Raw genomic sequence first — 23,947 nt, 5'->3', positions numbered from 1 at the left:
TTTCACAGCATACCACCCCCTTGACAATGACCTCCACAGGGGCCTGCCCCTTAACAGTGGCCTTTATTGGATCAGGGGCATGTCCTTTTGAACAGCTCACTCTAAGACAGCAGCACTGTACTGTCTGAGTGTGAGCTGCAGAGAGAAAGTCACTCTCCCTCCTACCCCTGCAGCTGTCAGAAGTTGATATATTTTTTTTCAATCCCTGTCAGGTGAGGAGTGGATGGGGCGTGGCATAGCAAGATTGGGGCGTGGCTTAGCAGGACCTAGAAGTTGATTTTTAACAAAAAAAGTTCAATCTCAGTCGGCGTGGCCTAATCAGATCGGGGGCGTTTCCTTTTGAACAGCTCACTCTAAGACAGCAGCACTGTGCTGTCTGAGTATAAGCTGCAGGGAGAAAGTCACCCTCCCTCCCACCCCTGCAGTTGACAGAAGTTGATTTTTACCTTCATTTTTTCAATCCCCGTCGGCTCAGGAGTGGTAGGGGGCGTGACCTAAGATCATGGGCGTGGCTTAGTGGGGTCTGGGAGCGGGGTTTTAAGTATTTTGAGGGGGGGCGTGTCTGGGCTCCTTCCTGCAAGAGTGACGCCCCTCTGGGCACTCTACTGGCTCATTTGCATACCAAATAAACTAGATTTTCAAAGGATAAAAACATCTATTGCTGGAACAAAGGCACATCTTGAAATAAAGTACTAAGTGCTATTAGGCCATGGCTTTACTTCAATAACAATTATCCTGGTGACAGATTTCCTTTAAAGCTCTCCTACCGCAGTGAAGATAAATGGCTGGGTTGTTATGGAAACCTCGTGTAAAACTGTATGTGGAGGCTGAAGGACCTGAGAGCTTCTATTGGCTGATAAAAGTCATGTGACCCAGCTTCTATTGGCTAATGCATTCTAAAACCTTCCCGGACACCTGATGTACCTATGTGCCAAATTTCGTGATTGTAAATGCGGATTCCTTTAGCAGACATACATACACTCAGCTTTATATATTAGATACACAAATAGAGTGCATTTGTAAAGTCTTCAGACCTTTTAACTTTTTTCACATTTTGCTATGTTGCAGCCTTGTGCTAAAATAAAAAATTCAAAAAGGTAAAATAAGTATGCCACCACTCGAAACTAAACAATCAGAGGAAAAGGATCTTTTAAGAGAGGTCATCAATAATGCAATGGTCACTATGACTAAGCTATGGTGGGTTCAGCATGCATGTTGGTACTTGCATCCCTGGATCCGATGAAAGCTGTAATGGCACCGGACGGGGTTACAAGCAAAGTGTACTTGGCTTGCATGCTGACCTGCATTCCCTGGATTTTATGTGGCTGTCGTGGCCCATGAACAGGTAGGAACAAGAGTTAGGGACCACTCATGAGACGACCTTGACGCGGTGAGTGGCTTACTATGCTTTGGCCAAAATATAAACCAATGTCTCATCCAGCATGGAGGGCAGAGTGCTGGATGTAGTGTGCGATCACATTTGCATTTTCCGTTTATATATGTATTTCGCCATAGTGATCTGCACCTGCAGGCAGGTTGTGCTGACTCAAACTTCCTATTTTTTTCTTTGTAGCATATATTGGAGGCGTGGCGATCTCCTTTGAGTCAAGCACACCTGACCAGTTAATCTGTCCTGGAGGCTGGTTTTAAAGTCAGTATAAAACTGAGTCTGCTTATATAGAACCTACCATTAGCCATCTGGCTCCAGGAGAAGTATATGGTGGGTTCAGCATGCATGTTGGTACTTGCATCCCTGGATCCGATGAAAGCTGTAATGGCACCGGACGGGGTTACAAGCAAAGTGTACTTGGCTTGCATGCTGACCTGCATTCCCTGGATTTTATGTGGCTGTCGTGGCCCATGAACAGGTAGGAACAAGAGTTAGGGACCACTCATGAGACGACCTTGACGCGGTGAGTGGCTTACTATGCTTTGGCCAAAATATAAACCAATGTCTCATCCAGCATGGAGGGCAGAGTGCTGGATGTAGTGTGCGATCACATTTGCATTTTCCGTTTATATATGTATTTCGCCATAGTGATCTGCACCTGCAGGCAGGTTGTGCTGACTCAAACTTCCTATTTTTTTCTTTGTAGCATATATTGGAGGCGTGGCGATCTCCTTTGAGTCAAGCACACCTGACCAGTTAATCTGTCCTGGAGGCTGGTTTTAAAGTCAGTATAAAACTGAGTCTGCTTATATAGAACCTACCATTAGCCATCTGGCTCCAGGAGAAGTATATGGTGGGTTCAGCATGCATGTTGGTACTTGCATCCCTGGATCCGATGAAAGCTGTAATGGCACCGGACGGGGTTACAAGCAAAGTGTACTTGGCTTGCATGCTGACCTGCATACCCTGGATTTTATGTGGCTGTCGTGGCCCATGAACAGGTAGGAACAAGAGTTAGGGACCACTCATGAGACGACCTTGACGCGGTGAGTGGCTTACTATGCTTTGGCCAAAATATAAACCAATGTCTCATCCAGCATGGAGGGCAGAGTGCTGGATGTAGTGTGCGATCACATTTGCATTTTCCGTTTATATATGTATTTCGCCATAGTGATCTGCACCTGCAGGCAGGTTGTGCTGACTCAAACTTCCTATTTTTTTCACATTTTGCTATGTTGCAGCCTTGTGCTAAAATAAAAAATTCAAAAAGGTAAAATAAGTATGCCACCACTCGAAACTAAACAATCAGAGGAAAAGGATCTTTTAAGAGAGGTCATCAATAATGCAATGGTCACTATGACTAAGCTCTAAAGATCCTGTGTGCAGATGGGAGAATCTACCAGCTGGTTAACCATCGCTGCAGCATTCCACCAATCTGGGCTTTATAATAGAGTGGCTAGAAAGAGGCATCTACTAGCACCTAAAGGACTCTCAAACTGTCAGAAACAAGATTCTCTGGTTTGGTGAAACCAAGATTTAACTTTTTGGCCTCAATTCTACGCATTATATTTGGAAGAAACCAGGCACTGCCCAATACCATCCTTACAGTGAAGTATGGTGGAGGCAGCGTCATGCTGTGGGGGTACTTTTCAGTAACTGGGATAGGGAGACCGGTCAGAGTTGAGGGAAAGCTGAACAGAGCAAAGTACAGAGATATTCTAAATGAAAACTTGATCTAGGGTGCTCTGGACCTCAGACTGGGTCAAAGGTTCTGTTTATCATAAAATACATCCAAGGAAAGCGCTCAAATATCGAGCCGTTTATTAAATAATCACATGACACTTCCTGTGTCTATAATTGTTTCCGTCTCACATGGGAGGTGGAGCACCAAACGCAGAAAGGGATAACATGGGGGGTTCAAATAAAGCAGGAAAAAGTGGGTCTTTCATTAAGTCCCCTGGGCGACCTGGATTGGAATCTACACTCACCTAAAGAATTATTAGGAACACCTGTTCTATTTCTCATTAATGCAATTATCTAGTCAACCAATCACATGGCAGTTGCTTCAATGCATTTAGGGGGGTGGTCCTGGTCAAGACAATCTCCTGAACTCCAAACTGAATGTCAGAATGGTAAAGAAAGGTGATTTAAGCAATTTTGAGCGTGGCATGGTTGTTGGTGCCAGACGGGCCGGTCTGAGTATTTCACAATCTGCTCAGTTACTGGGATTTTCACGCACAACCATTTCTAGGGTTTACAAAGAATGGTGTGAAAAGGGAAAAACATCCAGTATGCGGCAATCCTGTGGGCAAAAATGCCTTGTGGATGCTAGAGGTCAGAGGAGAATGGGCCGACTGATTCAAGCTGATAGAAGAGCAACGTTGACTGAAATAGCCACTCATTACAACCGAGGTATGCAGCAAAGCATTTGTGAAGCCACAACATGCACAACCTTGAGGCGGATGAGCTACAACAGCAGAAGACCCCACCGGGTACCACTCATCTCCACTACAAATAGGAAAAAGAGGCTACAATTTGCACGAGCTCACCAAAATTGGACTGTTGAAGACTGGAAAAATGTTGCCTGGTCTGATGAGTCTCGATTTCTGTTGAGACATTTAAATGGTAGAGTCCGAATTTGGCGTAAACAGAATGAGAACATGTATCCATCCTCTGATGGCTACTTCCAGCAGGATAATGCACCATGTCACAAAGCTCGAATCATTTCAAATTGGTTTCTTGAACATGACAATGAGTTCACTGTACTAAAATGGCCCCCACAGTCACCAGATCTCAACCCAATAGAGCATCTTTGGGATGTGGTGGAACGGGAGCTTTGTGCCCTGGATATGCATCCCTCAAATCTCCATCAACTGCAAGATGCTATCCTATCAATATGGGCCAACATTTCTAAAGAATGCTATCAGCACCTTAGAATTAAGGCAGTTCTGAAGGCAAAAGGGGGTCCAACACCGTATTAGTATGGTGTTCCTAATAATTCTTTAGGTGAGTGTATATATCCATTCTGTTTCTTTTTGGAGGATTCTATGATCCAAGTCGCCTTTTCTGGGAGAATGTCTCACCAATTCCAATGCTGAGAATGTCAGTGAGTTCAAATCCCCACCATGACATTCCCATATATGGTTAGCTATCAGAGTGTTTTTCTTTTTCTTGATGTCATTTATATGTTCTAAAACACGTCGGCAAAGTTCCCTAAATGTCTGACAGAGGTACACAAGCCCCTTGCTCCTGCAGTTCACAAAGTCCCTTACATCATACCTTTTTCAAGGGTAAGCATAGGGGCAGGCATAGGTATCTCTGACGTGCTGTTCCGTTTGCGCTACCCGTCCTCTCTAGTAGCTAGCCGTCCTTGTGCGACAGCTCTCCGATTTATTTGCTGTACTACGGCTACATTGGTCCTTTAGGGACCTGATTTATTGGATTTTATGATATACTGATTAAAAGTTACGTTTTAGGAAGTTGCCCTCAGTGATATTTCTGTTGTTATAGCAACTGTCTGTGAGATATTATTTTCAGTGATTTTGTTGATTTCTATGGCTAGGTTTCTGTCGGGTACATTATTTACGGAGGAACTTATCAGGGAAGCACAAGATATTTTTTCAGATAAGGAGCTACCTTGTCTGGCGAATTCATTGACCTATAAACTTGTATTCACTGACCTCTATGATGAATATAAAAACAACATAAAATCATGGTGGGAAATTAAATCTCTAGAAAATTATCTAGAGCATAAGATAATCCTGAGCCCTCTCCCCCCTTGCAAGACTGGTGGTAACGAGCCGTTGGGGGAAGCCCCGGCGACTAGGTCACACAGTGCCACAGCAGCCAATCTGTTCTAGGAACAAATGCCTGAAGAGGGGCACACTTGTGTAAAAATTGTCCACATAAAGATGGTACCCCTTGCCAAATAAGGGTGACACCAAGTCCCAGACTGTCTTCCCACTGCTCCCCAGGTAGTCAGGGCAACCGACCGGCTCCAGGGTCTGATCTTTTCCCTCATAGATCCGAAATTTGTGGGTATAGCCTGTGGCCCTTTCACAGAGCTTATACAATTTGACCCCATACCGGGCGCGCTTGCTTGGGATGTATTGTTTGAAGCCAAGGCGCCCGGTAAAATGTATAAGGGACTCGTCTACGCAGATGTTTTGCTCAGGGGTATACAAATCTGCAAATTTCTGGTTGAAGTGGTCTATGAGGGGCCGAATTTTGTGGAGCCGGTCAAAAGCTGGGTGGCCTCTGGGACGGGAGGTGCTGTTGTCGCTAAAGTGCAGGAAACGCAGGATGGTCTCAAAACGTGTCCTGGACATAGCAGCAGAGAACATAGGCATGTGATGAATTGGGTTCGTGGACCAATATGACCGCAATTCATGCTTTTTGGTTAGACCCATGTTGAGGAGAAGGCCCAGAAAAATTTTTATTTCGGAAACTTGGACTGGTTTCCACCGGAAAGGCTGGGCATAAAAGCTTCCTGGGTTGGCGGCTATAAATTGAGTGGCATACCAATTTGTTTCTGCCATGACTAAGTCCAAGAGCTCCGCAGTCAAGAACAGCTCAAAAAATCCCAGTGCCGAACCGATCTGAGCTGTCTCAACCGGAACTCCAGACTGGGCGGTGAAAGGGGGAACTACAGGTGCGGCTGAAGTTGGGGACTGCCAATCAGGGTTTGCCAGCACCTCAGGAACTCTAGGGGCTCTACGGGCCTGTCTGTGCGGTGGCTGCGACGGGGTAACTATTGCACGTGCCACCGTACCAGCTTCAACTGCCCTTCTGGTGCTCGCCACTTCACCATGGTGTACGGCAGTGCTGGTACTAGGTCCAGGATGGGCTGCGCTGCTGGTGTATGCTTCACCACGTAATCCGACAGCGCCAGCCCCACTCTGCTGCCCTTGAAACGGATCCTGCACAACCTGTGGTCTAGCGACACGGGGCCGGGTACGCCTTGTGCTATCAGGGACCTCAACCTCCTCGTCTGAACTTTGGGTCAGATTGCCACTGCTTTCTACAGGTTCATATTCTGACCCGCTAGATTCATCAGATGAGGGTTCCCATTCCTCATCCGACTGGGTCAGAATCCTGTAGGCCTCTTCAGAAGAATACCCCCTGTTTGACATTTGGACTACTAAATTTAGGGGTATTCCCTGAGACTACCCAAGAAAAAAAGCAAGCCTGTCTTACAAATGGGAGGCTAGCGAAGTACCGGAGGCCGCTGCAATTGATAAAAAATATCAAAACTGATTTTTTTTATCGCCGCAGCGCTTGTAAAGTGATTGTGCAGTGATAAAAAAAAAAATTTTTTTTTCACTGCGGTGGGGCGGGTGTGGGTGAACGCACGTGTGGGCGACCGATCAGGCCTGATCGGGCAAACACTGCATTTTGGGTGGAGGGCGAGCTAAGGTGACACTAATACAATTATAGATCTGACTGTGATCAGTTTTGATCACTTACAGATACTATAAAAGTACAAATGCTGATTAGCGATACGCGAATAAGTGACTGCGGTGCGGTGGGCTGGGCGCTAACCGACGCTAACTACCTAACCAAGGGGCCTAAACTATCCTAAAACTATCAGTCAATACCAGTGGGGAAAAAAAGTGACAGTTGACACTGATCACTTTTTTCCCTTTCACTAGGCGATTGACAGGGGGCGATCAAGGGGTTAATTGGGGTGATGGGGGGTGATCTGGGGCTAAGTGTGGTGTTGGTGGGTACTCACTGTGATGTCTGCTCCTCTGCTGGAACCAACCAACGAAAAGGACCAGCAGAGGAGCAGAGGAGCAGAGGAGCAGAGAAGCCATTTAACACCTTATATTTTTAAATATAAGGTGTTAGGTGGCTTGTGATTCGATTTTTTTTTAAATCGCCAGCCTGCCAGCAACGATCATTGGCTGGCAGGTTGCTGACGAAATACTCCTCTAACTTTTGCCGGCCCGCGATGCGCATGCGCGGGCCGGCTCTGACCGAAATCTCGCGTCTCGCGAGAGGACGCGTATATGCGTCAAGGAGGAATAAATCGACCGCCTCCAGGACGCGTCCCTGCGTTCGGCGGTCCGGAGGCGGTTAAATAATCATTGCTATGAGGGGCCCATTGAATCCAATGGTTTAAAGGAAAAGACTATTGAAAACAATGGTGCTGATAAGGTGCAAAAGGAAGATGTCATGGTAACTGAATGTCTGATGAAAATATGGGGTTATGTGACGTACCTGATAATGACACTTTTCCATTTCAGGTGTTAACTGGTGAAGATGAAGCTTCCCTAACTGGGGAAAATGTGTTGGACTTAGGGGTGTCTCGGGGTAACTTTGGTACAGAGCAGTTGAGAGACCCCACTCTCATGAGTGCTCACGAAAATGTTACCGTGATAGCTGGTGTACCACAGGTACCAGAAGCTGACCAAAAATGTCTGCATTTTGCCATGAATGGAAACCTGCTGCATCGAGTTAATAAATGCAACAATGAAATTGTGGAGCAGCTTCTGGTGCCAAAACCCTATAGACGTATGGTACTAGATCTTGCACATAACCACGTACTTGGGGGTCATTTGGGTGTTAGCAAAACACAGGAGAGGGTACTACAAAGATTTTTCTGGCCTGGAGTATACAAGGAAGTGGAAATATACTACGGGTCCTGCCCAACCTGCCAGATAAGTGCCCCGACCTCACATTTCCGGAGTCCCTTGGTGCCTCTTCCTATCATTGAGGTACCTTTTGAAAGAATTGCCATGGACTTGGTGGGTCCCATTGTTAAGTCAGCTAGGGGGCACCAGTATATCTTGGTTGTGTTGGACTATGCCGCACGATACCCGGAAGCGGTACCCTTGCGAAACATGGCGTCCAAAAATATTGGAATTATTTTTTCATGTTCTCCTGCACGGGGATCCCTAAAGAAATTCTCACAGACCAGGGTACCCCCTTTATGTCGATGGTCATGAAAGAGTTGTGCAAGTTGTACCAACACAGATCAGATATTGATGGTCTATGCTGAGGATAGGCATCAATAACAAAATCCTGAAAAATCCCTATAATGGCAGAAATTGATGCATTAGTTTGTAGTAATATTTTTTATACAGTATACTTTTATACGGGGAACGCTTTGTTCCACTAACAAACCCCTAATCTCTTATCAGTATCCACAGCATGTCATGTAGTAGTAGATTTAATGAATCGGTACAAATTGTATGCAGCAAACTTCCTCTTTTGTATACAATCCACCTCTCAAAATCAACATTTTTGCTTATGTAATATCTCATAGTAGGAACCAGTAAAAGTTACATTACATACGTATTGTAGAATGCAGATATGTCAGGGTTATTGAAGTTCTTTACACCTAAAAATTTGATTGAGGCGTAGTTGATTTGAAGGGCCTGTAATAATAAATACCATAATAATAATCCTGTACATAATTAGATATATTTTGAATTTTCAGAATTATGCTTGAATGTACAATGATAATTACAATACAGTTAACATTATAAAATATATGTGACCATATGATACTATAGTAGAAAAAATAACATTTACCCTTTACCATCATCTTCACAACATCTGAATTTAAAGGAAGAAAAAACAACTGTGTTCCAGTGCTAAAGATGGTGACCATGTTCCTTCAATAGTTTCAAGGAGTGTTCTTCGTACAAATCAGTAGGTGCCATCTTCCCTTCCCTGATACAGCTGGTGGCACAGCCTAATTTCCATAGCAGCATGTTATCTGCTGGCAACATTGTCAATGACTATGCAACATCACAATCATATCCTAGCCACTGTTGGCCAAAGCTAAATTATTTATAAAGGGGTTGTCTCATCTCACCGTTACTAAGGCAAGATGGGACTAAGCCCTGACCACCAGGCAGCTGGGAAACAGCAGAGAAAGCCAATGCTCCATTGTTTGGGTAAAAAAAAAAAAAAGTAAGCAAGGTTTCTCAGATGTTAAAGGGGTTTTCCGCTTTTATCTATAGGCCTATTCTCGGAATAGGTAATCCATATCAGATTGGCGGGGGATGTTTAGTTTAGTTTAGGGGGGGACGCCATAGTTGTAATTACACCACTCGCCACAGCAGTTGCGACGGCGAGCAGGTAAACAGAGAAGAGAAGGCAGCATATACGAGCTCTGCTTTCTCTTAAAACAGCTGATAGGCAGGGGGTCCCAGGAGTCGGACCACCACCGATCTGATATTGATGAGCTATCCTGAAGATAGGTCATCAATAGAAAAACGCGAAAAACACCTTTATTTCATTTGAATCTCTACATTGTTTTTTTTTTTTTTTTTATATCCAACATTCTGTGCTGGTTAAAGATTTACTTACCTGCTCAAACCCCTGCTCTTCTAGAGTCACAATCCTTTACTCTTTTAGCCTTTTGCTTCTGGCGCTGCAGCAGTGACATGCCTCACCAGTCCACATGAATGCTTAAGCTAATCACTGGTCTCAGCTGTCAGGTGGGGTAGTGGGCACTGCCATACTGGAAAAAAGACCAAGAGAGCGATGCTACAAGAGCATGGGTTTGAGCAGGTATGTGACCCATTTTAGAACATTCTCGGCCATCATCTCACTTTTGTGGGGGGTCTAGAAAAAATACTTTAAATTTTTAAATATATCTTTATTCAGATCAGAGCTCAGCTTTTCTGATACAAAGCTTTATATCATATTTAAATGGCCATAGGCCGTCATTGCGTGGGCTGTGTTTTGGCTGCACTCAGCGGTCACTGGGTGAAATCCCAATCTTGGAGTAAGATAAATTTCTGACCATCTGCAGTCTCAATTCACAGACTAAGATAATAGGGTGTGCATCTAATAGGTAAATATGTATCACTGCCTGACATAGACGCTAAAATCAAAATAATACATTTTTATTAAGGTATAATGTAAAAAAGGGAAGTAAACACCCAAAGGAACAGGCTAGGATATAGCGAGAGTCTCCCCTAAACACCAACAGATCTCCCCTGGTGTGGGGTAGGTGTATGCACAGAGGAGAATAATGGGTAATATTGGATTACACTGGGGCCGCAGTATAGTAGAGCAGGAAGTGCTCTGCACAAGGCCACGTCAAAAAAATGGTTAGGTGAACAGTTACGTAACACCATGTGACTAGGGCCAGCCTAAAATTAGCACCCAGTAGTTCCAATGTATCTAAAAAATTGCTGCCAGACATTAGATGTCACAGCCTAGTCAGGACATATCTTGTGCATAGGTAGCAAAGCACAACAGGTACGTGCTAGGGGTATTGTATACAACAGCAGATCACTATATAAGATGAATGTGATTGATAACATCCACCTATGGTAAATGCACGGCCGCCACCTCTGTGCATGTACACAAGCCTAAAGAAGCCTATAGTCCAATAGTCCCATAGCCAATGTGTTGCTTGATCCAGGGACATGTACTACAAGCGCACATTTATCAGGTCTCCTTATCCCCCCCCGGACATATATTGTTGCACATCAATGGCGCATAGCCAGGGCACCAGAGACCAACTGGTTAATTTACAGTCTCGATGCATTTCAACTTAGAAGTATCACCAGGAGCCAAGGACATACAAACAAATAGGCTAGGATAATTATCTCAGATAACCCCCTTTAATATAAGCCCGTCCTCAGAGATGTCCCTACAAAATTAACATTCATGCTAAATACTAAAACAATGGCAGTAATATCCCTGTTTGAAGTGTTTATTCTACTTCCATAATAAAAAACGAATTACCTTTTCTTGATCATTATTCAGTGGAAGATCTGAGTTATTTTCTGGTCTCATGTATTTTTTAATGTTGCCTCTTAGCATCAATGAACAAGCATGAGAAGGGTTGATGCGTAGCCCATAATTTAAATCTTTAATAGCTTCCGCTTCTTTCTGCATTGTGCACCGCACCAGAGCCCGGATGCAATAAACATCCTGAACAGAGGGAAAATGCAAAAATACTGATAATAGAATTCTGTTTAGTATCCACTGAATGTATGCTAAATTAAAATGACAGCTATACAGTGTAACAAAGATAGAATGCTGTGAACATGACAATGCAATGTTCTCTAAATATGGTTATACACATTAGAGAAGAAATGGCTGACCATATAACGTGTATGGGCACCTTCTGACTCTCCCCTGACCACAAATGATGCAGTAGATAAGGATAAGGTGGTTGGCTTTCAGCTGCCCAGTCGTTTTGGTATCGGGGAGACAAACTCTTAAAAGTGTCCTATCTGACCCAGGAAGAAGTACAACAGCGACTTAAAAATATCAAAATAGACAAATCGACAGGACCGGATGGCATACACCCCCGTATCCTAAGGGAATTAAGTAATGTCATAGCCAGACCCTTATTTCTGATATTTGCGGACTCTGTACTGACAGGGAATGTCCCACAGGATTGGCGCATGGCAAATGTGGTGCCAATATTCAAAAAGGGTCCAAAAACAGAGCCTGGAAACTATGGGCCGGTAAGTTTAACATCTGTTGTGGGTAAACTGTTTGAAGGTTTTCTGAGAGATGCTATGTTAGAGCATCTTAACGGAAATAAGCAAATAACGCCATATCAGCATGGCTTCGTGAGGGATCGGTCATGTCAAACTAATTTAATCAGTTTCTATGAGGAGGTAAGTTCTAGACTTGACAGCGGCGAATCAATGGATGTCGTGTATCTGGACTTCTCCAAAGCATTTGACACTGTACCGCATAAAAGGTTAGTATATAAAATGAGAATGCTCGCACTCGGAGAAAACGTCTGTAAGTGGGTAAGTAACTGGCTCAATGATAGAAAACAGAGGGTGGTTATAAACGGTACATACTCAGATTGGGTCACTGTCACTAGTGGAGTACCTCAGGGGTCAGTATTGGGCCCTATTCTCTTCAATATATTTATTATTGATCTTGTAGAAGGCTTGCATAGTAAAATATCAATTTTCGCAGATGACACTAAACTGTGTAAAGTAATTAACACTGAAGAGGACAGTATACTACTACAGAGGGATCTGGATAGATTGGAGGCTTGGGCAGATAAGTGGCAGATGAGGTTTAACACTGACAAATGTAAAGTTATGCACATGGGAAGGAATAATGCAAGTCACCCGTACATACTAAATGGTAAAACACTCGGTAACACTGACATGGAAAAGGATCTAGGAATTTTAATAAACAGCAAACTAAGCTGCAAAAAACAGTGTCAGGCAGCTGCTGCCAAGGCCAATAAGATAATGGGTTGCATCAAAAGGGGCATAGATGCCCGTGATGAGAACATATTCCTACTACTTTACAAATCACTGGTCAGACCACACATGGAGTACTGTGTACAGTTCTGGGCTCCTGTGAACAAGGCAGACATAGCAGAGCTGGAGAGGGTCCAGAGGAGGGCAACTAAAGTAATAACTGGAATGGGGCAACTACAGTACCCTGAAAGATTATCAAAATTAGGGTTATTCACGTTAGAAAAAAGACGACTGAGGGGAGATCTAATTACTATGTATAAATATATCAGGGGGCAGTACAGAGATCTATCCCATCATCTATTTATCCCCAGGACTGTGACTGTGACGAGGGGACATCCTCTGCGTTTGGAGGAAAGAAGGTTTGTACACAAACATAGAAAAGGGTTCTTTACGGTAAGAGCAGTGAGACTATGGAACTCTCTGCCTGAGGAGGTGGTGATGGTGAGTACAATAAAGGAATTCAAGAGGGGCCTGGATGTATTTCTGGAGTGTAATAATATTACAGGCTATAGCTACTAGAGATGGGTCGTTGATCCAGAGAGATATTCTGATTGCCTGATTGGAGTCGGGAAGGAATTTTTTATTCCCCTAAAGTGAGGAAAATTGGCTTCTACCTCACAGGGTTTTTTTGCCTTCCTCTGGATCAACTTGTAGGATGACAGGCCGAACTGGATGGACAAATGTCTTTTTTCGGCCTTATGTACTATGTTACTATGTTACTATGTAATGTCTTTCTCCCCTCTCCCCATTCAAGTCACATGCATACTTGGCCGAGAGGAAGGAGGAAGGGTCGAGATTGTATAGCCGTTTACTCATTGTCTTACTAGCGCTCAAGGCACAGTGTGAAAAGAACACATTAGCCAGCCATCTACTGATTTATTTATTTCTATTGCTTATTTCCTTTTTTTGCGCCCATTAATCCACATTTTTAAGGTCATGTTAATGAATTACCAGATTAATTCTAATAATATCTTTTCAGACTCACAGGATTCAACTTATCTGAGACAACAGCGGTATCAGCATCTCTCAAGGCTTTCCTTGTTTCACCTACAAGAAATAATAAAAAAATAAAAAATATGGTTCACACAACAAGCATATTAATAGAAATAGGCTGCTCATTATTTGACAAGAGTAGCAGCAGTTGTATAGTTCACAATGGCAGATCTTATACAAGTAATTAGTATAACATCGTGACTAAGTCTATTCTAAGTCTGAATTGTGTCACGTTTTTTCAACATCATTGTTTTGTTACATCAACATTTTTTATATATTTAATTATGGATTCCTTCCATGATTTCTATGATGTGAACATACCAGAAGGGACTTATCAATACTGTCACAGGACAAATCTGGCCCAGCATAAACAAAGTCATTTCCGTTATCTGTGATTTTACGTTTACTAAAATGTTAGAAGGCTTATGACACGTTTCTAAAGCTAGATTCAGACATGAACTTTATGGTATTGACTTTCTTGGCAAAAGTCAGTAGCGGGTTTTACAGGGAGGTAAATTATTATGTAAGAACTGATAAACTTGTTGTTTTTTTTTTTTAAATCCCCTGGTTTTGGATAATGTGCAGATCCAGTCTAATACAGATTCTAAAATAGAGTAAAGTTTTGCACCAGAATGGAACACTACAGTTTTCACTTGTAGACTTCTAACAGAAATAGAAATATTGCATAGTAGGTTTGTGAAAGGGATTTAGTCTTTGTTTATCCTATTACTTTGTTCTTTTATTCAGATTTAAGCTCATTTGATGGGAAGAACAGTATAGTCTGTTGGTGTCAACAATACTGGAAATCCAGTGGAAACCTGACATAAACATAAGGCTTCTTGCACACAAACATATGTGATTTGCAGCCACAAGTTCTGGATCCGCAAAATGCAGATACCATCCGTGTTGTATCCGCATTGTTTGTAGACTTATTGACTTCAATTTGTCCATGGTCTACATTTTTGTGGTCAAGTATAGGACATGTTTTTGCAGAACGGACACAGAGATGTGTAGCACATGGATCATGCTCTAAAAGAATATGTCCCTGGACCACGCACCCATTGAAATTATTTGGTCTACAAAAATATTTGGACGGGACATGGACCACATCTGTATTTTGTGGATCAGCGGTTTGCGGACCGCAAAACGGAACTAAGTCAGTGAGCTCCCTCAGTATTTGTTAGGAATCTGTTTCAAAATGGAGGTGCCATAGCTCCATTACAATGTGATAATAGATGCTTAGTGTGAAAGCCTGAAACTGACAATACACTTTAAGGCCAGCCTGCAGACCATCTAAAGGGTGTGGGGTTATCCGGACTGACAGATGTCAGAGAAGAAGGCTCGACCAAAGGTGCCTGGCAGCTTTTTACTAACATTTCTCTATTGAGAACACATGTACACTAAGCCAATCTGAGCACGTGTATAATCGGGGGGGGGGGCAGGACGAATAGCTTTTGGCTACCTAAAGTGTATGCCCAGGTTTTTATGGGTTTTCATTTATATGGGAACTCTGACTTAATAGAGGGGGTCCTCGTTTCTTGGCCAGAATGTCTCTCTCTTGGAGGACCTGTCCTTTCGTGCATTACAAAAAGACAACTCATTGATTTGAATGTATACCTTGTAATGCCTAATTTTTGCTGTGGCGGCACTTCAGGGAAATATAACACTTCCTGCCAGGTTTCCCCACAGAAGTGTGTTATCCTAGTGGTCCCCTGGTTTCCACCCTTTAACCACTATACAGGGATCTGGATTTAGCTGCAGATTAGACACCAGGCCACTACCTCCTACAGTAGTCCTAATGTGGTTGAAAGCTGGCCGACGGGGGTCAGAAAGACCAGTGTGAGGCACCAAGGAATTAGAAGAGGAAAAAATCAGGGACAGGGTGAGGTCAGGACAGGCAACATACAGGCAATCCGATATAACAGTCTGAGGTCAGGGCAGGCAGTGAAGGGTCAATACGGTGAACAGGCATGGGTCACGTCAGGTTCACAATCAGATTTCAGGCAGACGTTTGTACACAGGCATACACCTTTGCAGGACAAGTATATAACTAACAAATTGCTTGGCCAACTTCCTACAGGGAATGGTGTTTTATTACTCTGGTGTAGCCAGCCATAGACTGGGGAAGAATTAGGGCACTAAACCAGAACATGAAGCAAACAAGTAAAAGCTACAGCTTAGGTAGGTCCAAGCTTCCAAAGGTTCGGCTCAAGTCCTTCTCACCACAATAGCCACAATGAAAAAGAAGCTGGATTTTTTTTTCAGGGATTTGGAGGTCTGCTTCTTCATTGGGGCTATAAGGTGTATGGAGGTGTCTAGTGTTGAGCGAACCCGAACTGTAAAGTTCGGGTCCTTACCGAACTTTGCGAGTTTGGGTACCCGGACCCGAACCCGAACTTTTCAGGAAAAGTTTGGGTTCGAGTTCGGTGTTCAGGTATTTAATAAAGCTTGTTGAAAGGCTGCAGAGCAGCCAATCAACAAGCTGTTAAGCTGTGGGCACTTAGAAGCCATCACAGCCATGCCTAGTAATGGCATGGCTATGATTGGCCCGTGCATCATGTGACCCAGCCTCTATAAAAGCTGTATCACGTGTAGCACCGCCCATCAGCTCTGAGTATTGCAGAGACAGGAAGCATGCAGCTGAAGTGAAGGAAAGTGTTAGGAATCTCATCTGGCTATTTATACTGTGGGTGACCTATAGTGATTTTTTTTTTGTGGGTGCTATACACCAGCTTTGCACCCCGACAAAGAAATATAATAATTCATCTGGCTGTTAATTCTGTGGGTGACCTATAGCGATCTTTTGTGGGTGCAATGCACCATCTTTGCACCCCTGACACAGAAATGTTATAATTAATTTGGCTGTTAATTCTGTGGGTGACCTATAGCAATTTTTTTGTGGGTGCAATGCTCCATCTTTGTACCCCTGACACAAAAATATAATCGTTAATTCATTTGTTAGTTCGGTGGGTAACATATGCCTATTGTTTTTGTGAGGTACACCTGCAATGCATACGTGACAGGGAAATAAATCTAGTTAATCCATCTGTTAGTTCGGTGGGTGACATATACCCATTGTTTGTCTGAGGTACACCGGCACTACATACGTGACAGGGAAATAAATTTAGTTAATCCATCTGTTAGTTCGGTGGGTGATATATACCCATTGTTTGTCTGAGGTACACCTGCACTGCATACGTGACAGGGAAATAAATCTAGTTAATCCATTTGTTAGTTCGGTGGGTGATATATACCCATTGTTTGTCTGAGGTAAACCTGCACTGCATACGTGACAGGGTAATAAGTCTAGTTAATCCATCTGTTAGTTCGGTGGGTGACATATACCCATTGTTTGTCTGAGGTACACCTGCACTGCATACGTGACGGAAATAAATCTAGTTAATCCATCTGTTAGTTCGGTGGGTGACCTCAAAGAATGAGGAGAGCATAAAATAAGGGACATGGCCCTGGGCGTGGTGCTGCTGGTGTTGGTGGAGCTCCTGTTGCAGGGAGAGGATGTGGACGTGGTCGACCTGTGCCAGCTACATGCCCAAATGAAACACCTTCCTCAGGTGCACAAAAGTGACAGAAAGTTCAGCGTTATTTTGTAGGCCCGAATACTGGTGTATGAATGGTGAGGCCAGAACAAGTAGAGGCGGTAGTAGATTGGGTGACTGACAGTGCCTCCAGTTCCTTTACATTGTCTCCCAGCCAGTCCACTGCTGAAAGCGCAGAGTTGGCACCTGCAGCCCATGGGCATCTATCTTTCACCTCACCCCCATTTAAATCAGGCAAGCAGTCTGAGCCCCAAGTCATGCAGCAGTCTCTTCTGCTTTTTGATGACTGCTGGCAGGGTTTCCCAGGGCCATCCACATAGCCCTGCCCCAGATGTGGAGGAGATTGATTGCACTGATGCTCAACCACTTATGTTTCAGGATGTGGACATGGGAGGACCACTGCAGCACGTCTCTGATGATGACGAACAAAGGTGCCAACTTCTGCGGCTTTCTGCAGTGTGCAGACTGGCAAGGAGGGAAGGGGGTGAGGAGTGGGTAGAAGATGATGTGGAGGATGATGAGGTGCTAAACCCCACATGGAATCAAGGTCATGCGAGTGACGTGTGCAGTTCGGTGGAAGAGGTGTTGGTCACACAGCACCAGCCACACAGCAAAAGAGGGAGCAGGGTGCAAAAGCAGAGTGGCGGTCCCCTAGCCAGTACGCCTTCTACTGCCCACCGCACCCAGGGACTGAGCACACCAAAGCCAGCTCCAAGAAGTTCCCTGGTGTGGCAGTTCTTCAGACAATGTGCTGATGACAAGACACCAGTGGTTTGCACGCTGTGCAATCAGAGCATGAAGCAAGGCATAAATGTTCTAGTCCTGAGCACCACCTGCATGACCAGGCATCTAAATGCAAAGCACAAGCTGCAGTGGAGTAGACACCTCAAAAACCACTAAAGATCTCAGGCTCCTCCTGCTCCCTCTTCTGCTGCAGTCTCGGCCTCTTCCTCCTCCTCTGGAGTGACAGTGCCACCTGCAACAACCGGACACCCTAGGGGTGATGTGCATGAGTGTACTAGTGATGCCAGCACCGCTAGGTGCAAATGTTGAGAGTAGTAGTGGAAATGATGAGGAGTCAGTTGTTATCAAACAGTTAAACATTTACTAAATCAATTGTCTTCAGGTAGTCAGTACAGACACATTGTATTCCTTTTATCAGGTTTAGGCAATTGCTAGTTGGGTAGTTCTCTTTAGGATTGACTCTTTACAGGCAAGACTTCTGTAGTTATTCTAAGTCCAAACTATAGCACACTTGTACTGAAAATGCTGTTTTCTACTTATCTTGAGCTATCCAAAAGGGTGTTCTCCTTGTGGCAGGCAAACATTTCTGCTTCATTATTTGCAGGATACTCCACTAAAAAGGTTTAGGTTTTTGCACTATGTCCCGGAAGGCTTGTGCAGTGGATAAAGTCAATTATGGCCTTAATCATCCAGTTGTGTCCAGGTACTCGGAAGGCTACTCCTGGTCACTTGTGCTGATGAGGTCCAAAAGCTAGCTTCAGATGTTACCCTCACTAGGCTTACTGCATATTTATAAATGGACTCACTGTCTGGTGCTTGGTTGCTGTAGAGAAATGTTCGCTGTACTCCTTTTGCCTGGCCATGACCAGGGGGTAGAAATAGCAGACTACATGATGGACGATGACTGTTTCTCTCCTCCATACACACTGTACGAACTAACTTCACTTCCTGTCTACTCTCTCTCTCATTCCTTCTGAGCTAGACACATCCAAGCTATATATATATTATGTGGTGCCAGCACCACCTAGGGGCGAATGGGTGAAATGACAATGCAGGACTGATAATAGGAAATACCATACAATACAAATACATAGGCAGATGTTTAAAGTGTCCCATTTACACACTGATGTGGGACGCTGCACACCTGCCAACCCACAAATAGAGGATGTGGCAGCAACAACACAACCTCCACCATCATCACCCAGCATGTCCACACTGTCCCAAGGAAGCGTTTAGCTGTCCATCCCCCAAACACTGGAGAGAAAAAAGAAGTACTCCCCTACCCACCAGCCAGGGGTGGGCTGGGCTGGGGGGCAGAAGGACACATGCCCCCTGGGCCAGTCGATGTCCAGGGCCGCTGCTGCCGCTGAATTCTATTCTATCTGCGTTCACTGGATGCAGATACAATTGAGCCTGCAGCAGCAGCCGGCTGGACAAAGGAACTACTGGTTCCCTGCTCGTCTATTCCAGCGGCGCACACTGACGTGATGTAGGAGGCACCATGATTTCATTGCGCCATCTGCGACGTTCCTCAGGAACAGACCCGCCAGAAGAGGCCGGGTCTGCAACACTGCAGCGTGGGACCACCATGTCGTGGCAGGTGAGTATAAAGGGTCAATACTAGGCTTAAGGGTTTGGGGCCAGTATTAGGGTAAGGGGCCTTTCCCTAACCCATACTGACCCCTAACCCTAATTCTGACACCTAACCCTAAGACTACATTCACACGACCGTATGTGTTTTGCTGTCCGCAAACCCTTAAGCCTAGTACGCAAAACACAGATACTGGCCATGTGCGTTCCATATTTTGTGGAACACACAGCCAGCGCTATGATAGAAGTTACTATTCTTGTCTGCAGACAAGAATAAGACATGCTCTATATTTTTTGCGGGGACGCGTAATGGAACAACTGATGCGGATGTCCGCATCTTTTGCGGTCCCATTGAAATGAATGGAAATATCTTCGTGTGAATGTACCCTAAAGCTGACTCTAACCCCAATACTGGCCCCTAAGTGCATTTCAGATGGCCGTATTTCTCGGTCTGCGACTTTGCAGAACGGGTGCGGACCTATTTATTGTAATGGGGCCTCAAAAGATGCGAACAGCACACTGTGAGCTGTACGCATCCGTAGTTCTGTTCCGTGGCCCCAGAAAAAATATAGAGCATGTCCTATTCTTGTCCACAGTCGCAGACAAGAATAGGCATTTCTATATAGGGCTGGCCGTGTGCGTTAAGCAAAATGCAGAACACACTTGGCCGGTGTCCATGTTTTGCGGATCCGCAATTTGAAGACCGCAAAACACTTATGGTCGTCTGAATGTAGCCTTATGGTAATCATATGCCTAACTCTAATACTGAACCTAACCTTAATACTGCCCCCTTATTCTAATACTGGACCTAACCCTAACACTGGCCCTAATACTAATCCTAACCCTAAAACTGACCGTAACCTTAAAGGGGTTGTCTCGTCATACACAATGGGGGCATATCGCTAGGATATGCTCCCATTGTCTTAAAGCTGCGGGTACCACCCCTGGGACCCGCACCTATATCAAGAAAGGAGCTCCGCAAGGTGGGGGCTGGAGGACTCCGGTCTGACCACCACCAAGCCGGCTCCCCATAGAAGAGCATGGGAGTGTGCTGCACATGACCGGCTACCACTCCCATTCACTTCTATGGGCTCAACGAAAATATTTTCGCCGGCACCATAGAAAATTAATGGAGGGTGGCTGCGCATGCGCAGTGCGAAATCCTTCACTTTCGGGGCTCCGTTCTCGATATAGGTGCGGGTCCCAGTGGTGGACCTGCACCTATAAGACAATGGGGGCATATCCTAGCGATATTGGGTCACTTACTTAACAAGTAAAAGGGAAACAAGTGTTGGTTTATTTATATCCTAGCGATAGTCACACCTTCTGTTACCCACTGCCTTCTAGCTTCTACTGAGTTTTATAATACAGTGTGTGTACACTGTATTCAGGAGACACAGCAAAGAGGCACTAAACATACAGGGGGAACATATAATAGGCACTATACATAAAGGGGCACATATAAGAGGCAATACATGCAAAGGAGGCACATATATGATGCACTAAACCTACAGGGGGCACAAATGAGGCACTATACATGAAGGGGGCACATTTAGGAGGCACTATACATAAAGGTGGCACATATAAGAGGCACTGTACATAAATGGGGCACATATAAGAGACACTTTACATAAAGCGGGCACTTATTAGAGGCACTATATGTAAAGGGGGAAAATATAAGAGGCACTATACAAGAAAGGGACACATATTAGCGGCACTATACTTGAAGCAGGCACATATAAGAGGCACTATACATGAAGGGGGTACATATTAGTGGAGCTATACATGAAGGGGCACATATAAGAGGCACTATACATAAAGGGGGAACATTTAAGAGGCACTATACATAAAGCAGGTACATATAAGAGGCACTTTAAATAAAGAGGGCACATATGAGAGGCAACATACATAAAAAGGGCACATATAAGAGGCACTATATATAAAGGGGGCACATACAAGAGGCACTATACATATAGAGAGCACATTCAAGAGGCACTATACATGAAGGGAGTACATATAAGAGGCACTATACATAAAGTGGGCACATATAAGAGGTACTATACATAAAGTGGGCACATATAAGAGGCACTATACATAAGGCAGGTACATTTAAGAGGCACTATACATAAAGGGGGCACATATTAGAGGCATTATACATGAAGGGGAAACATATTAGAGGCACTATACATGAAGAAGGCACATATAAGAGGCACTATACATGAAGGGAGTACATATAAGAGGCACTATACATAAAGTGGGCCCATATAAGAGGTACTATACATAAAGTGGGCACATATAAGAGGTACTATACATAAAGCGGGCACATTTAAGAGGCACTATGCATAAAGTGGGCACATATAAGAGGCACTATACATATTAGAGGCATTATACATATTAGAGGCATTATACATGAAGGGGAAACATATTCGAGGCACTATACATGAAGAAGGCACATATAAGAGGCACTATACATGAAGGGGGCACATATAAGAGGCACTATATATAAAGGGGGCACATATAAGAGGCACTATACATGAAGGGGGCACATATAAGAGGCACTATACATGAAGGGGGCACATATAAGAGGCACTATACATAAAGGGGGCACATATAAGAGGCACTATAAATAAAGAGGGCACATATAAGAGGCACTATACATAAAGGGGCACATATAAGAGGCACTATACATAAAGTGGGCACATATAAGGGGCAGTGTACATAAAGGGGGCACATAGGTTCTAGGTTCGAATCCGACCAAGGGAAACATCTGCATGGAGTTTGTATGTTCTCCCCGTGTTTGCGTGGGTTTCCTCCGGGTACTATGGTTTCCTCCCACACTCCAAAGACATATTGATTGGGACCTTAGATTGTGAGCCCCATTGGGGACAGTTGGAAGCTAATGTCTCTAAAGCGCTGCGGAATATAGTAGCGATATATGAGTGCATAAAATAAATAAATAATATAGGAGGCACTATACATAAAGGGGACACATGTAAGAGGCAATATACATAAAAGGGGCACATATAAGAGGCACTATACATAAAGGGGGCACAAATAGGGGGCACAAATAAGAGGCACTATACATAAATGGGGCACATATAAGAGGCACTATACATAAAGGGGGCAGATATAAGAGGCACTATACATAATGGGGGCACATATAAGGGGCATTAAACATGAAAGGGACACATATTAGCGGCACTATACTTGAAGCGGACACATAAAAGAGGCACTATACATGAAGGGGGCACATATAAGAAGCACTATGCATGAAGAGGGCAAATATAAGAGGCACTATACATAAAGTTGGCACATATAAGAGGCACTATAAATAAAGAGGGCACACATAAGAGTTACTATGCATAATGGAGGCACATATAAGAGGCACTATACATAAAGTGGGCACATATAAGTGGCATTATACATAAATGGGGCACATATAACAGGCACTATATATAAAAGGGGCACATACTATAGGCACTATGCATAAAGAGAGCACATACAAGAGGCACCATACATGAAGGGTGTACATATAAGAGGCACTATACATAAAGTGGGCATATATAAGAGGCATTATGCATAAATGGAGCACATATAAGAGGCACTATACATAAAGGGGGCACATATAAAGGACACGATCCATGAAGGGGGCACATTTAAGAGTCACTATACATAAAAGGAGCACATAAAAGAGGCACTATACATAAAGTGGGCACATATAAGAGGCATTTTACATGAATGGCACATACAAGAGGCACTAAACATAAAGTGGGCACATATAAGAGACACTATGCATAAAGGGGCACATATAAGGGGCACAATACATAAATCGGGCATATATAAGGGGCACTATACATGAAAGGGGCACATATAAGAGGCACAATACATAAAGGTGGCTTATATAACAGGCACTGTACATAAAGCGCGCACATTTAAAAGGCACTATATATAAAGGGGGCACATAAAAGAGGCACTATACATAAAGAGAGCACATACAAGAGACACTATTAATGAAGGGGGCATATATAAGAGGCTTTATACATACAGAGGGCACATAGAAGATGCACTATACATAAAGGGGGCACATTTAAGAGGCATTATACATGAATGGGAGACATATTAGAGGCACTATACATAAAGGGGGCACATGAGAGGCACTATAAATGAATGCGGCACATATAAGAGGCATTATACAAAAGTGAGCACATATAAAAGGCACTATATAAAGGGGGCACATACAAGAGGCCCTATACATAAAGGGGGCACATAGAAAAGGCACTATACATAAAAGAGGCACATATAAGAGGTGATATACAAACTAAATACATTAAGCAAACACCTTTAATGGATTTTGTTTCAAGATAACGAGATGAGTTAAGAAATTTGAGTTAAGAATTTGTGTGTTAACCCTGCTATATCCATACATAAAAGGGGCAGATATTAGAGGCAATATACACTGCTCA

At 43.9% G+C, this 23,947-nt stretch overlaps 1 protein-coding gene across 2 annotated transcripts in view; it reads right to left on the bottom strand.

Moving 5' to 3' along the window:
• The window catches only part of LOC120981567, a 180,638-nt gene that overhangs the window by 91,939 nt on the left and 64,752 nt on the right, over positions 1-23,947 (bottom strand). For both annotated transcript variants that reach the window (XM_040411107.1, XM_040411113.1), the window contains 3 exons: positions 13,586-13,647; positions 11,105-11,293; positions 8,690-8,772 (listed from right to left, as the gene is read on the bottom strand). In XM_040411107.1, coding sequence (XP_040267041.1) covers positions 8,690-8,772; positions 11,105-11,293; positions 13,586-13,647 — 334 coding nt within the window. The remainder of the gene's footprint in view (positions 1-8,689; positions 8,773-11,104; positions 11,294-13,585; positions 13,648-23,947) is intronic.

Source organism: Bufo bufo, chromosome 1, assembly GCF_905171765.1.
Source record: "Bufo bufo chromosome 1, aBufBuf1.1, whole genome shotgun sequence".
Classification (NCBI taxonomy): Eukaryota; Metazoa; Chordata; class Amphibia; order Anura; family Bufonidae; genus Bufo; species Bufo bufo.
The sequence above is the reverse complement of the archived record's forward strand: the minus strand, read 5'-3'. Positions and strand labels throughout refer to the sequence as shown.